This window comes from Suncus etruscus, chromosome X, assembly GCF_024139225.1.
Source record: "Suncus etruscus isolate mSunEtr1 chromosome X, mSunEtr1.pri.cur, whole genome shotgun sequence".
NCBI classification, from domain to species: domain Eukaryota; kingdom Metazoa; phylum Chordata; class Mammalia; order Eulipotyphla; family Soricidae; genus Suncus; species Suncus etruscus.
In genome coordinates this window covers 51,878,862-51,894,504 of record NC_064868.1, presented here as the reverse complement: position 1 = coordinate 51,894,504, position 15,643 = coordinate 51,878,862, and the positions used below count along the sequence as shown (strand labels likewise).

At 35.8% G+C, this 15,643-nt stretch overlaps 1 protein-coding gene across 2 annotated transcripts in view; it reads right to left on the bottom strand.

Annotated features, from left to right (window-relative positions):
- Nucleotides 1–5,430: 5,430 nt before the first annotated feature.
- RRAGB (Ras related GTP binding B) overlaps nt 5,431–15,643 on the bottom strand; it is a 45,297-nt gene continuing 35,084 nt past the window's right edge. For both annotated transcript variants that reach the window (XM_049767300.1, XM_049767301.1), the window contains exons 10-11: nt 8,937–9,052; nt 5,431–5,925 (exon numbers count right to left, since the gene is read on the bottom strand). In XM_049767300.1, the coding sequence (XP_049623257.1) occupies nt 5,828–5,925; nt 8,937–9,052 (214 nt within the window). In that variant the 3' untranslated portion in view covers nt 5,431–5,827. The remainder of the gene's footprint in view (nt 5,926–8,936; nt 9,053–15,643) is intronic.

The following is a 15,643-nucleotide window of genomic DNA, read 5'->3' as shown; positions in this document are numbered from 1 at the left end:
AGGTGCCAGCAAAATATTTAAGGCAACTGCTAATTGACTCGAAGAAAGAAATCAACAGCAGCACCAGAGACTTCAACATTTCCTGGTTACCTCTTGATAGATCAAAACAGGATAAAACTTAAGAACATACTGGTTTTGAAGAAAGAAATGGAAGAGATTGGCTTAGATATGTATAGGGGTTTTCATCCCCAGAAAGCTAGATACACATTATTATCTAATGCATATGGGGCATTCTCTAAGACAAACCGCATGTTGAAAAACATAATTCCATAAAATCAAGAGGATAGAAACCATATCAATATAATCTCAGATCATGATGCACTGAACAAAGAAGAGACATGGAGAAAAAGACAGACACAGAGAAATAGGTTTAACACCTGAAAATTAAACATCTCATAACTGAAATACAGAGGAAATAAAATTCCTAGAAACAAGTGATATGAAAACATGAATTTTCAGAAATAGTGGGGCACAGCAAAAGCAGTATTAAGAGAAAAATTAATAGTTTGCAAGCATACATGAGAAAGAAAGAAAAGGCCTACATAAGTAACTTAATGCCATAGCCTAAAAAAGGAAATAATGACCAACAAAATAAACAAAAAATAGGCAGGTGGAAAGATATAATAAAACAGAGCAGAAATTAATGAACTTGAAACAAAAAAACCCAAAGGTCAGTGAAAGCAAGAGTTGTTTCTTTGAAAAAAAATAAACAAGTTTGATAAACCACTAGGAAGACTACAAAGGAAAAAAACAGACATAATAAACTAAAAAGAAAATAAAAAAGGGATGCTACTGCAGATACTACAGAAACTAAGAGGTTAATGAGTGATTATTTTGAGAGTACAAAAGGATCTGGAGGAAATAGATAAATTCTTGGATTCCTATAATCTCCCAAGGTTGAATAAAGATGATCTAGAACAGTGGTCCTCAAACTATGGCCCATGGGCCACAAATTGTATTTGTTCCTGTTTTGTTTCTTCACTTCAAAATAAGATATATGCAGTTTGCATAGGAATTTGTTCATAGTTTTTGTTTTTACTTTAGTCCAGTCCTCCAACGGTCTGAGGGACAGTGAACTGGCCCCCTGTTTAAAAATCTGAGAACCACTGATCTAGAATATCTCATCAGACCTATTACTATTTGGAAACTGAAATGGTAATCAAAAGCTTTCCCAAAAAGAAAAGCCCAGGCCCAGAAGGATTCACTAGTAAATTCTTTAAACCATTAAAGAGGAACTACTGTCATTCCTTTTCAGGCTCTTCCAGGAAACTGAAAAAAAAAAAAAAACAAACCCAGAAACACTCCCAAATAGTTTCTGTAAAGCTAACATTATCCTGATACCTAACAAATAGAAACATCACTAAAAATTAGAACAAAGGGCGATATCCCTGATGAGTGAAGATACTCAACAAAATACTAGCAAACAGAATCCAACAACTCTTCAAGAACATACCAGGAACATGTAGGATTAATTTTAGAAATGCAGAGGTGGTATAACAAATGCAAGTCAATTAATATAATACACTATATTGATAAAAGAAAAATAAAAATTGTATGACTATATCAATAGAGAAAGCATTTGATAAGGTCCAGACCCATTTAAGATTTAAAAAAGTTAACAAAAAAACTTAACAAGACGGGGTTGTGGTAGCATAGCAGTAGGGCTTTTGCCTTGCACACTGCTGACTCAGGAGGGACCTTGGTTCAATCCCCAACATCCCATGTGGTCCCTTGCGCCAGGAGCAATTTCTGAGCACAGATCCAGGAGTAATCCTTGAGAGTTGCCTGGTGTGCCCCCCTCAAAAAAAAAAGAAAAAAAACATGGAGATGGAAGGAACTTTTCTCAATATAGCCATGGCAAACATTATAATCATTAGGTAAAATCTAAAAGCCTTTCCTCTAAGTTTTAGTACAAGTTTGCCCCCTCTCACCACTTCTATTCAACATATTACTATAAGTACTTGAAATAGCAATTAGGAATGAAAAAATATATCAAGGATATCCAGATAAGAAAGAAAGAAGTCAAGCTCTCACTGTTTGCAGATGAAATGATAATATACTAAGGAAATCCTTCAGACTCTACCAAAAAATTTCTAGAAACAATGGATTTGAAAAGTGGTAGGCTAAAAATTAATATGCAAAATATATGCCTTTTCTATGCACAAATAATGCGAGGAGACATTAACAAAAAATCTCTTTCACAATTGTTCCTCATAAAATAACTAAAGAGGTGAAAGACCTATAAAAAGAAAACTAAAGTGCTTCAAGAAATAAAAGATGACAAAAGGAAATGGAGACATATAACTTGCTCGTGGATTGGGAAGGTTAATATCATTAAAATGGCAACACATTCCAAAGCATTTTATAGATTTAATGCAATCCCTATAAATATACCCATGACATTCTACAAAAAATGGATCAAACACTCTTTAAATTCATTTCTAGCAATAAACATCTATAAAAAGCTTAAGCAATCCTAGGGAAAATAAGATCAGGCACACTTTCCCTAAACATAAACTGTACTATTAAACAGTTGTCATTAAAACAGTAGAAGATAGAAGATAGAACCTCAGATCAACAGACTAGATTTGAGTATTCTGAGATTGACCCCCAGGTATACTATCAATTAATCTTTGATAAAGGGGCAAGAAATACAAAGTGGAGCAAGCAAGGCCTCTTCAAAAAGTGTTGGGAAAACTGGTTAACTGCATGCAAAAAAGTGAACTTAGAACTCTAACACCAGGCATAAGTGTCAAATCCTAAAGGATTAAAGACCTTGCTATCAGACCTGAAATCATAAGGTACATAGAGCAAAATGTACGCAGAACATTCCAGGACACTGAAGCTAACGGTGTCTTCAAGGATAAAACACCACTTTCCAAGATAGTGGAAGCAAATATAAATAAATGGGACTACATTCAACTGAAAAGCTTATGCACTTCCAAGGGAACAGAGAATAGGATACAAAACTATCCAAGGAATGGAAGGAACTATTTGCTCAATACCCATCAGATAAAGTGATAATATATAAGATATATAAAAAGAAAAAAAAGCATTTAACCCTATCTAAAAATGAGAATAAATGAACAGCTATCTCCTCAAAGAATAAATACAGAGAGTCAAAAGGCAAAAAATTTCCACATCATTAATCAGGAAGATACAAATCCAAACTATAATGAGAAATCACCTCACACCTCAGAAATTGGAGCAAATCATGATCAAGACCATCTGGTGCTGGTATGGATGTAGAGAGAAAGGTAATCTCATTCACTACTAGTAGAAATATAGACTGTTAAGCCTTTCTAAAAAACAATATGGGCATTTCTCAAAGGACTAGAAATTGATTTCCCATATTACCTAGTAATACTACTCCTGGGAATATACTCTATGGATGCCCCCCCCAAAAAGCATGAATATTATGAACTCCTGTTTTTTGTAGCACTATTCACAAGTCAGAGATGGGAAAAAACAAATTTCCTGAGAACAAATAAGTGGATAATGAAACTGTGATGCATGCAGTTTTATGCAGCTGTAGCAAAAATTAAATCATGAAATTTTCTTATATTTGTATGAATATGGAAAGAATTATGCTGAGCAAAATGAGTAAGAGAGATAGGATTAGACATTGAATGATTGCTCTCATTTGTGGGATATAAAATAATAGTAATATCCAAAGACAATAGAGATAAGCACCAGTAGTACTGTCACAAATAATGGGGAAGTGCAGTTAGGGCAGATAACTATGACAATAATAGTTGAGATTAAAATTCTGGACAAGAATCAGGTGCTAAAAGTAGGTAACTGATATGCATGATACACCTTCTGTCACTACATTGCAAAGCAGTGTTTAAAAGAGAAAAAAGGAAAAAGTGCACGAGCCCGAGAGAGAGAGAGAGAGAGAGAGAGAGAGAGAGAGACAGAGACAGAGAGAGAGAGACAGAGAGAGACAGAGAAAGAGAGACAGAGACAGAGAGACAGAGAGACAGAGACAGAGAGAGGAGAGAGAGAGTGAGTGAGCAAAAGAGAAAGAAGAAAAGTTTCTGCCACAGAGGCAAGCAGGAGGAGGCTGGGGGAGGGCTGGAAGCAAACTGAGGACATTTTTGGTGGGAAATGTGTACTAGTTGAAGGGATAGTTTTTGGACATTTTATTACTGAAACTCTAACATAAACAAGTTTGTAAATGTATCCTATGGTGACTTAAAATAAAATAAAAAAAAAACACCTAGAATGTGTTTTTAACTTGATGGGTTCTTGGTAATTTGTTTGTTTTTTGTTTTTGTGCCACACCCGGTGACACTCAAGGGCTACTCCTAGCTATGAGCTTAGACATCGCTCCTGGCTTGGGGGACCCTAACGGATGCCGGGGGATGGAACCCAATCCATCCTATGTTAGCCACACATGCAAGGCAAACACCCTGCTTGTACCACTGCTCTAGCCCTGGTTCTTGATACTATTAAATGAGATAACACAAGACATTTACAGTGTGACATTAAATATTTTGTTAATAATATTATTGTTGGGCTGGAGAAAAAGAAAGGGTAAAGCACTTTTCCTGCATATTCTGACCTGGATTCACTTCCTTACATCACATATGCTCCCTGGAACCCTGCCGGAAGTGTACTTTGAGCCCAGAATCAGGAGCACATCTATGTATCCCCAAACCAATCACACCCTACCAAAACATTATTGTTTTCATTTGACAATCTAAGTTTTCTTTTTTTCTTCATGGTGTCAGCATTAAACTCATGGCCCTCACACATGAACAATCCTCTTATATTTTTTGAACAGGTAATTAATGTAGCAAATACTAATGTATGAAGTAGGATAAAGTTAGTTCCGGTACAAATCAGTACCCTAACTTTTTATGCTACACTGAGGATTTGAATAATTCTAGTATCATCAAAGTCCATTTATTGTCATTTACAATGCTTCATTTTTCTTTAGGAGATGTAAACTAGAACTTCAAACTAGAAAAAAAAATTAAACACTACTTGATTAGCTTAATGAACCCACCCCATAAGGTGTTATGAAATATAAAAATCAATGCTGAGCCTCAGCAACAGAAAACTTACATTTGATAAATCCTCTCTATTTTCCCTCAACTTTTTATTCATGTATTCTCTTATTACATCCTCTTACAGACCTCTCATGAACCTCAAGCCTTTATTGCTGGAACTATTTCCTCAACTGTATCAGTTAGATGATATAACCAGGTTTATTTTCTTTCAAATTATTTTCACCTAATTTTCCTTTATAGTTATTATCATCATTTTATATCTAAACTCTTCTCTCTAGCTTTAAGGCTATAATATCCTTTCCAGACAATCTCAGTTTGTACTATTTTTCAACGTGCAATTGCTTCTTTTAGGATAATTAATCTTTTCAATAAAAAAGATGAAGAAATAAGAAAAGAAAAAAAGACACTGAAATCCCTTACAGCAGCGATTTATTTACAACTGATGTTAAAGAATATTTTAATGCTATTAATAAAACAGTAATATTACAATCATATAGGTTTCTATATGATAAGAAACATAAGTAGATACTGGGAAAAGCTTTGGCATATGCAACTATTAGAACCAAGATACCAGAATACTTACTTTATCAAAACTTTGTGGTCAGAACATATACATATCACTACTTTATGTAATACCAACTTTATGAACAATTTATCCTCTAAGTCTGCACTCAACTTTAAAGACTGGGAAATAGGAAAGGAATACAGAATTATTAAGCATCACAATTTTCCAGGGCCTACATATACATATACAACATTAAGACTAGGAAACAGTATTTCGATTTTTTTTCAGAAACATTTGACAATGTTTAACACATGAGAAGACACTGCTTTGGTCCATCCACTCTTTCCAGCTTTTCAAAGTGTTTCCTGGCGTTGCGGATATTGATCAGAGTAGCTGCAGAAGCTGAAAGGTAGGGGTGGAAAAGTTAACCAAAAGATAAACAACAGGTCAGTCAATGGAATGTTTGATTGCTAAAAACAAATAAAAGAACCAAATCCATTAACATATAAGATAGAGAACATCATGAATAAGAATATTCTAGCTCAATCAAGTTTTTTCTGGTAAGTGAGTCTACTACATTCTATACATAAAATTCCTTTTAAAGGGGGCTGGAAATGATAGGACAGAGGATGAGGTTTTGCCTTAAATTCCTGGCATTCCACATGTTTCTCCAAACCTGCCAGGAATAATTTCTGAGAACAGAGTTGGGAGTAACCTCCTGAGCACCACCATGCATAGCCAAAATATGAAAAAAATTCTCCCCCGAAATTTTAGAAAATCTTTTGGGTCAGGACTAATATTTTATATTATCATTTTAGCAATATTTAATTAAAAACTTAATATATTTTATTATATATTTATAGCTTTTAAATTATTTTTAAATTTTCTTAATTGAAAACATTTTTTGCAAGTGCTGACTCAACACCACATGTTGAAGAAGCTTCCCTTATTCCATTTTGCATTCATTGCCACTTTATCGAAGATTATTTGATTGTATGTCTTGGGAACATTCTCTGAATTCTCTAGTCTATTCTACTGATCTGAGGGTCTGTCTTTATTCCAATACCATGCTGTTTTACAGTTTAAAGTTGGGGAAAGTGATGCCTCCCATATTCCTGTTCCCAAGGGTACCTCTAGCTATTCGCGGGTGGTTTTTGTTCCAGAAGAATTTCAGGAGTGTTTGATCCACTTCTTTAAAGAATGTCATCTAACACCATGCACAAAGGTCAAATCCAAATGGACTAAAGACCTTGATATCAGACCCAAAACCATAAGGTATATAGTAAAACACTCCAAGACACTGAGTCTAAAGGAATCTTCAAGAAGTAAAAAGAACTTTCCAAACAAGTCAAAGCAGTGTTAAACAGATGAGACTATATTAAGCTGAGAAGCTGCTACACCTCAAAATTAATAATGCCTAGGATACAAAAGCCACTCACAGAACGTGAGAAGCTATTCACCCAATACCATCAGATAAGGGACTAATATCTATGATATACAAGATACTGACAGAACTTAAGAATAAAAAACATCTAACCCCATCAAAAATGGGAAGAAATGAACATACAATTTCTCACAGAAGAAATACAAATGGCCTAAAGGCACATGAAAAAATGTTTCACATCACTAATCATTAGGGAGATGCAAATCAAAACAATATGAGGTACTATCTCATGCCACAGAGACTGGCACACATCACAAAGAATAAGAACAATTAGTGCTGGTGAGGATGTGTCAAGAAAGGAACTCCTCACACCTATATTCATTTCAGTGCTATTTACATTGGTCAGAATCTGGAAACAACTAAAATGCCCCTCAATAGATGAATGGCTAAAGAAACTGTTGTACATACACACAGAAGAATATTATGCAGCCATCAGGAAAGATGAAGTCATGAAGTTTTCCTATACATGGCTGTACATGGAGTCTATTATACTGAATGAAATAAATCAGATGGAGAGAGAGACACACACAGAATAGTCTCACTCATCTATGGATTTTAAGAAAAATAAAAGACATTATTCAAATAATTCCTGGAGATAAGGGGCGGAAGTTCTAGCTCACAATATGAAGCTCACCACAATGAGTGGTGAGTACAGTTACTGCACTGAGGACTATCATAACAATGCCAATATGTGAGGGAAGTAGAAAGACTGTCTTGAATACAGGTGCGGTGGGAGAGAGATGGGGGCATTGTTGATGGGAATGTTGCATTGGTGAAGGGAGGTGTTCTTTTTATGACTGAAACACAACTACAATCATGTTTGTAAACACGGTGTTTAAATATACTTAGAAAAATAAAGATAAGAGATTAAAAAGTACAATAAAAATTTCTTCCAGTAACCCTAAAAAAATAAATTATTGTTTTTGTTTTGTTTTGTTTTGTTTTGGGTGTTATTTTTGTTTTTGTTTTTGGGCCACACCCAGTGACACTCAGGAGTTATTCCTGGCTATGCGCTCAGAAATCGCTCCTGGCTTGGGGGACCATATGGCATGCTGGGGGATTGAACTGCAGTCCGTCCTAGACTAGCGCGGGCAAGGCAGATGCCTTACCACTTGCACCACTGCTTGGGCCCCTATTTCAATATTTATAAATAAAGTCTGTTTTAAAAATTTGTACCATATAAACAAAATCACATACTTTGTGTCTCTTTTATTTCAATGCCTTAGATTTAGTGACCTGGTTTTGGGGAGTGCTCATGAGATACTCATTGCTTATTGCTCAGTAATATTTGGCATACCATAGGGTTTGGGATATAAACCGGGCCTTCCACAGGTTAAGTATGTAGAACTAACTATTTTAGCTGATTTTATTATTTTTTTAGCCACATGCAGCAATGCTCAGGAGTTACATTCTGAATTCAAAAATTACACCTGGACATTCTCAGGAAGGTTCTCATATGGGATGCTAGAGACCAAATCTATGTGTGCTGCATGAAAGGCAAGCACCCTATCTGTTGTACTATTGCTCTATCCACTTAGCTGATTTTTAAGTTCCCTTAAAGACAGACATAATATCCAAGAATATAAGTATAATTTAGCTTCAAGTAAAAATATACAAAATAAAATATTTATTTACCATTGAACTAAATAGATATTTTTAAAAACTTGTGTTAAAATATGTTTAAAATTCTAAGTATTTGAGAGAATCACAAACAGGTGGAGCTCAGGAGCTATTCCTGGCTCTGTGGTTATGAGATCATATGTCAGGATAGAACCATGGTTGGCCACAAGCTAGGCAAGCATCTTAAGTTCTATAAATACTTTCTGGACCCCGATATTATTTTTAAGTGTACAGATAAGTAGCATGAAGTACATTTAACTACTGTACAGTCACCAGAACAAAATAGATTTTACTTATTTAATAAAGCAGTACAATTGGTTAATAGTATGTCATTTGAGTTTAAACTTACGAATGGATGGATCAGACATCACAACCATGACATAAGTGTTGGATGTAAAGATGTCAATGAAAGCAGCAAAATTAGAGTTCCTGACTTCCATGCTCTGGAAGGAAGCAGCCAATTTGCTATAGAAGGAATGAGAAACATAAGTAAGAACATTAACAAAATAATATACAAAATTTGTGACTTTTATATTAGAACATTTTCATCTCATTTCACAATTCCATTATGATAATTATCCTCTAACCCACTTGATTTTCAGGTTAGGACTTATGAAATAAAAGTATTTAAATAAATACTGAAATAAAAGGTTAAAAATCATGTTACCATACCACAGACCCTGGCTCTGTCCAAAGATCAGAAGTCAGTGCCTTTGTATCCATAAGAGGGTTTCAAGAGCACAGAAGCCAAACGCTCCCCAACCAGTCAGTATAGTATTATAAAGGCAAACAGAGCATCTGTGGCATAGATCCTGGCTCTACCCAAAAACCAGAAGTCAGCACCATGGTTTCCCTCCCCCAAGAAAGCTCTCCCAGATATCTCTGGAAGTGAGGAGGACACTGAGCATGAAGCAAAAAAAAAAAAAGGCAACTACAAACTACAAAGAAACATACAACTAAAAAGCAGCATAAAACCACCTGATGGTAATGGGCAAAGATTTTAATACTAAAAACTCAATTAGTAACAGCCCCTTACAAAATCTCTTTGAAAAGGACTTCAGAGTAGAAATGCTTAGGCTGTATAACAAGTTCAAAGAAACAATTAAGTGGAACAGTATAAATCAAGAGGATCTGAGACCAGAAGCAAGAAAACCAAAAAAATAAAGACAAAAAAAAGCAAAAAAAAAAAACCAAAACCAAAACAAAACAAAACAAAAAAACACAAAACGACAGAACTGACTGCTCACTGGTTGTAAGTGGCAGGTCCAGCATGTAAGAGTACACACCCAATTTGGTTCATTCCACAGAATGGACCAGGAAGAAGAATGGGAGTCTTCCTAACTTTCACCATATTCTTGCAGGTTTTCCCAAGAAGTCAAACAATAAATATCCCCAAACTGGAGAGCAAATTGCATACGACAGAAGTTTCACTTTCTTCACACATTAAATATACCAGCCTACCACCAAGTCCTAAGAAAAATGAGGCAGAGAAAGAGCAGGCTCCTCTTTGTGATTCAGAAGTGCCATTTTTGCACCCAGCACTTTAGTAGACATGATCTGATTAAAAGGATTTCACGTGACTAAAACTTTCAACAAAATGTGGATTGAAAGAACATTCCTCAGTATAGCAAAAACCATCATAAACAAGCCCACTGCAAACATTATACCCAATTATACCCAATGGTATAAACTAAAGGCCTTTCCTCTAAGATCTGGCTCAAGACAAGGTTGCCCTCTCTCACTGCTTCTATTCAATATAGTACTTGAAGTGCTTGCTATAGAAATTAGGCAAGAAAATGATACCAAGAACAGATAGGAAAGGAAGAAGTCAAGTTTTGACTGCAGATGACATGAAAGTATATTTAGCAAATAAAAAGAATCCACAGAAAAGTTTCTAGAAACAATAGCTTTGTATATTACAATGGCAGACTACAAAGTTAACATCCCAAAGTCCATGTCTTTTTCATATATAAAAATAAATATATAAATATTTAATATACAAATATATAAATTATATATGAATATACATATATAAATAAAATGGAGAGAGGAATTAGATGAAAAAATTCTATTCACAATTCTGACAGAAAATCAAGTATCTTGGAATCAACTGAAGAGGTGAAAGACCTGTATAAACAAAAATACAAAACATTGCTGCAAGAAATAAAAAATACAGAGGAAATGGATAGGAAGGATTAACATCATTAACATGGCGATTAATATAATTAACATGGCAATAATTCCCAAATTATTGTATAGATTTAAAGTATTTAAAGTATTATTTAAAGTATTTTAAATGAAGGACATTTTTAACAGTATCTCAGAGACAAGAGAGATGAGGGCTGGTAGGTGCAGCTCAGGACATGCAGCTCATCACATAGAGTGATGAGTGCAGTTGCAGAGATGACTACACTGAAAACTATCATAAAATGTGAATGAATGAGGGAAGTAGAAAGCCTGTCTCGAGTACAGGTGTAGGGGGGTGGGGAGGAGGGAGATCTGGGAAATTAGTGGTGGGAATGTTGCACCGGTGAAGGGGGGTGCTCTTTACATGACTGTAATCATACAACTATAATCATGTTTGTAATCACGGTGTTTAAATAAAGATAAAAAAAATGAAAAAAAAAATAAATAAAAAATAAAAAAGAAGTGAAAAAAAAAAGAAAGAAAAAAAAATAAAGTATTTCCCAGAAGGATACTCATGAAATTTTTCAAAGAAATAAATCAAACATTTTTCAAAGAAATAAATCAAACATTTTTGAAACTTATATTGAACAATAAGCCTCCATGAAGAAGTAAAGCAAGCCTTGTAAAAAAGAAGATTGGAGGCATCATTTTCACCAACTTTAAACAAATACAGTAATTAAAATAGCATGGTGTTGGAATAAAGACAGACCCTCAGATCAATGGAATAGACTTCAATATGCTGAGAAAAGGGCAGGAAATACAAAGTGGAGCAAAGGAAGCCACTTCAACAAATGGTGTTAGGGAAATTGGTGAGCTACATGCAAAAAAAAAATACCTCAGATCTGCCTTTAACACCATGCACAAAGTGTAATCAAAATAGCACAAAGAGGGACCGGAGAGATAGCATGGAGGTAAAGCGTTTGCCTTGCATGCAGAAGGACGGTGATTCGAATCCTGGCATCCCATATGGTCCCCCGAGCCTACCAGGAGCGATTTCTGAGCATAGGACCAGGAGTAGCCCCTGAGTGCTGCTGGATGTGATTAAAAAAAAAAAAAAAAAGAGAGAGAGAATGAAGAGTTTGATATCAGAACTGAAATGATATGGTGCTTAGAGACAACATAGGCAGAACTCTCCATGAAACTGAATCTAAAAGCATCATCAAGGATGAATCAACAATCACCAAGAGGGCACAACAGGTAGTACATTTGCCTTGCATGTGGCCAACCTGGGTTCAAGAGTGGTTTCTGAGTGAAGAGCCAGGAAATCCCCGAGCACCACCAGGTGTGGCCCAAATACAAAACGAACAAATAAAAAAGAAACAAAGAAACAAAAACAAAACAGTCACCAAGAAAAAAAAGAGATTATAAACAAATGGGGCTGCATTAAACTAAGAAGCTTCTGCGCCTCAAAGGAAATTGTGACCAGGATGTAATTACAGTCCATGGAATGAGAGAAACTATTCATCTAATATCTTTGTAATAATGGGTTAATATCTAAGATAATGTCAATGCCTGAAGAATGGAGGAACACTTCTTCAAAAAACATATAAATGGCCAAAAGGTACATGAAAAATGCTTCATAATATTACTTATCAGAGAAATGCAGATTAAAAACAACACTGAGATATCATCTCACAAGACAGAGACTGGAACACATCACAAAGATCAAGAACAACCAGTGTTGGTGTAGATGTGGGGAAAAAGGCACACTCATTCACTGTTGGTAGGAATGCTGACTAGTCTAACCTTTTGGGAAAGCAATATAGATATTTAACAAAAAACTAGAAATTGAGCCCCCATATGACCCAGCATGCTGCAGTCTCCAAACCCAAGACCCCAAACTCTGAGATATGCTTCTTACCTTTTCCAAGACCCAGGCCCAGAAAGTCACCAGTCCTGATTTCTTTCTGCCCTCTGATACCCAAACCATGCAGTAATTAGCACATCTGCACAAAAACATTCCAATTTATATCTTCTATTTCAAGAAATGTGAGCCCTAACACTACTTCTCTCAGACAGCACACAACATGAAAACTTAGTAAACCAAACAGAATAATCGACAGTTTTCTTAGTATACTCAAATAACCCTGCATGGTTAGGGAGATATGAAAGACAGACATATTAGTAACCACCTTGTGTACAATCAATGAAATAGATAATTTTCTTAAGTAACAGAGAACTCGCAACTCCACCATTAAAACCCACAGAACGCAAAGAACAATGGAGAATCTATGGAGGTCAACTGTATTTGTGTGAAGGAAGAGAAACCTAGGCAAATCTCTAAGATCATAAAAATGCCTAAGCCTGGTTGATTAGAACTTATATTCATCACCTAATACAATTAGCTGCCCATCCACCTGTCCCAAAATTGTAAGATCACCCTAGATACTGTATCTTCTCCCCAGGTAGATGGGTCTGATGCAGATAGCCATGAAGGATTAATAAACCATCCCAATAAAGAGAGCCATGGAGTCAGTGACTTCTCCCTTATGGTGTCTCGAGCATGCCAAGCCAAACTCTCCTTTATTTTCCCAGAACCCATTCAACCAGGTGGGGCAGGGTACAGACACCCAGGTGGGCTTTAACATATAAAAGGTCTAGGTTTAAGGAAAAGAGGAAGATGGGATAACACCTTTATTTTGTGTCAAGACAAAACAGATTTTCCCTTGAAGTTTTCTTAATTATCTTCTCACACTAAATTGTTAAGTTTTAAGATTTATGTATGTCATGTTCATTTTAAAATGTGTTAACATTGATTTTTAAAACAAAAATAGACCCATGAATAGAGAAAAATATCCACATGCCATAATTTCATAAACAACTCACTAAATTTGGGCATCCAAATTATTACAATGCATAAGGTACTTGCATTGAGCTAAGTTGACCCAGGTTTTATTCCTGGCATTGCATATTTGGTCCCCAAGCACTGCCAAAAATGATTCTTGAGCACAGCTTGGTGTATCCCAAAGCCAAAACAAAACAAAACAAATAAGCCAAACAAACAAAAAATCAAAGAAAATAACCTCACATTAATGCAAGTGACCTTATTTGAAAGATAAACAAGATATCTTGGCGAGAATTTGGAGGAAAACGAACTGATATACTGTTGTGGGCAATGTAAAGTGGTGTATAAATACTCATTTAAAAATAAAAATTGAAATTCCACATGATCTGGCAATATTGATTCTAGGCATTTATCTGAAGGATATGAAAATAATAATTCAGAAAGATAATTGCACCTTTGTATATAGCAAGACAATTCACAATATTTAAAAACATGCAAATTTGTAATATTCAAAACAAAAAATTTTGTAACTACCCCTTAACAGATAGATGACTGAGAAGAGTATATACACTTAATAGAATTCTACTATGCCATTAAAAAGGAACAAATTGTACCATTTGGGGCCCAGAGAGATAGCACAGCGGTGTTTGCCTTGCAAGCAGCCAATCCAGGACCAAAGGTGGTTGGTTCGAATCCCAGTGTCCCATATGGTCCCCTGTGCCTGCCAGGAGCTATTTCTGAGCAGGTAGCCAGGAGTAACCCCTGAGCACTGCTGGGTTTGGCCCAAAAACCAAAAACCAAAAAAAAAAAAAAAACCAACAACAACAAATTGTACCATTTGAAACAAAATGGATAGGACATAAGTGATCATGCTATGTGAAATAGAAAAGGACACAAAAGACAGTTATTGGATGGTTTTACTCATATATGGAATGTGGATTATTAAAGCAAATGAGGTGGAAGAAAAGACAAACTCCTAGACTCAGTTGACAACATGGTGGTTACCAGAGGGAAAGAGGATGGAATGGGAGGAATGAACAAGGGGTATTTTAGTGAATGGCATTAAATATTGTTCATCAGCTCATGAAGGAGTGATGATATTTATTCATATATAACCATTTAAAACTAGACTCAAAAAACCCAAAATACTGTAAATAAAATATTTAAAGGTTTGAAATCATGTGATATCACTTTTTATTAGGAATTACAGGACAAGTTCCTATCTACTCATAACCAAAAACTGTGGGGGTACGGCCATAAAAGGTGGCTCTGGGAACACTGCCAAAAACATGAAGGTGGAGAAAGTCCTCGAAAGATGCAGAAAAGGGCTGCATTAACTCATTCCTGCTGAGGACCAGTTCCAAAACTTGAAATCAAAATTTAACACATGTGTACAGGCTATCATATCGACCTTTCAACTTGATTCCTTGCTTAAATTTGCTTCGACCTTCTTTTACTTTATTTTAATGAGCTAGAATTTATTACCTGCCTTAATTTTTTTCCTAGATAAAGGAAAGAAGGGTGAAGAGCATCCAGCTTACAGCAGGCCTTAGGCTTTCAAAGTCATGTGGCCTGTCCTTGGTAATGATGGGACAGACATATACATATATGCCACATATGGTCCATCTGCCTGTATTATTTGGCTCACAATTGATGTTATAAATATCCAAATAGTCCTTGGCAGGAAAAAGGTTCTTTAACTGTAGAAATTACACATTTAAATACATATATAATATTTGAGTAGATTTGAGATGTTTTATTGTTATTTTACTCAACCTGAAAAACTATTTTGAAATGTTTTATGTTTTGTTTGTTTTTAAAATGGTATGCAACCTGAAAAATATTGCTTTATGCTCCTTCCTGGGAGCTGGGAGTCTAGCAGTATGGGGTTCGGCAGGCCCCCGCCATGCCGGAGACCTTCTTAACCAGGCCTGGGGGGGTGCGGGACTTGGGTAACCCCAGCACCCCTCTACTGCCTTGCTCCAGATCTCCAGGGCTTCCCCGGGCCACATGCCTGGGCAAGCCGGTGAGTTGGGCCCCTTGGTGGAGCTTGAAGGTACCCTAGGCTTTCCCCCATTATCCAT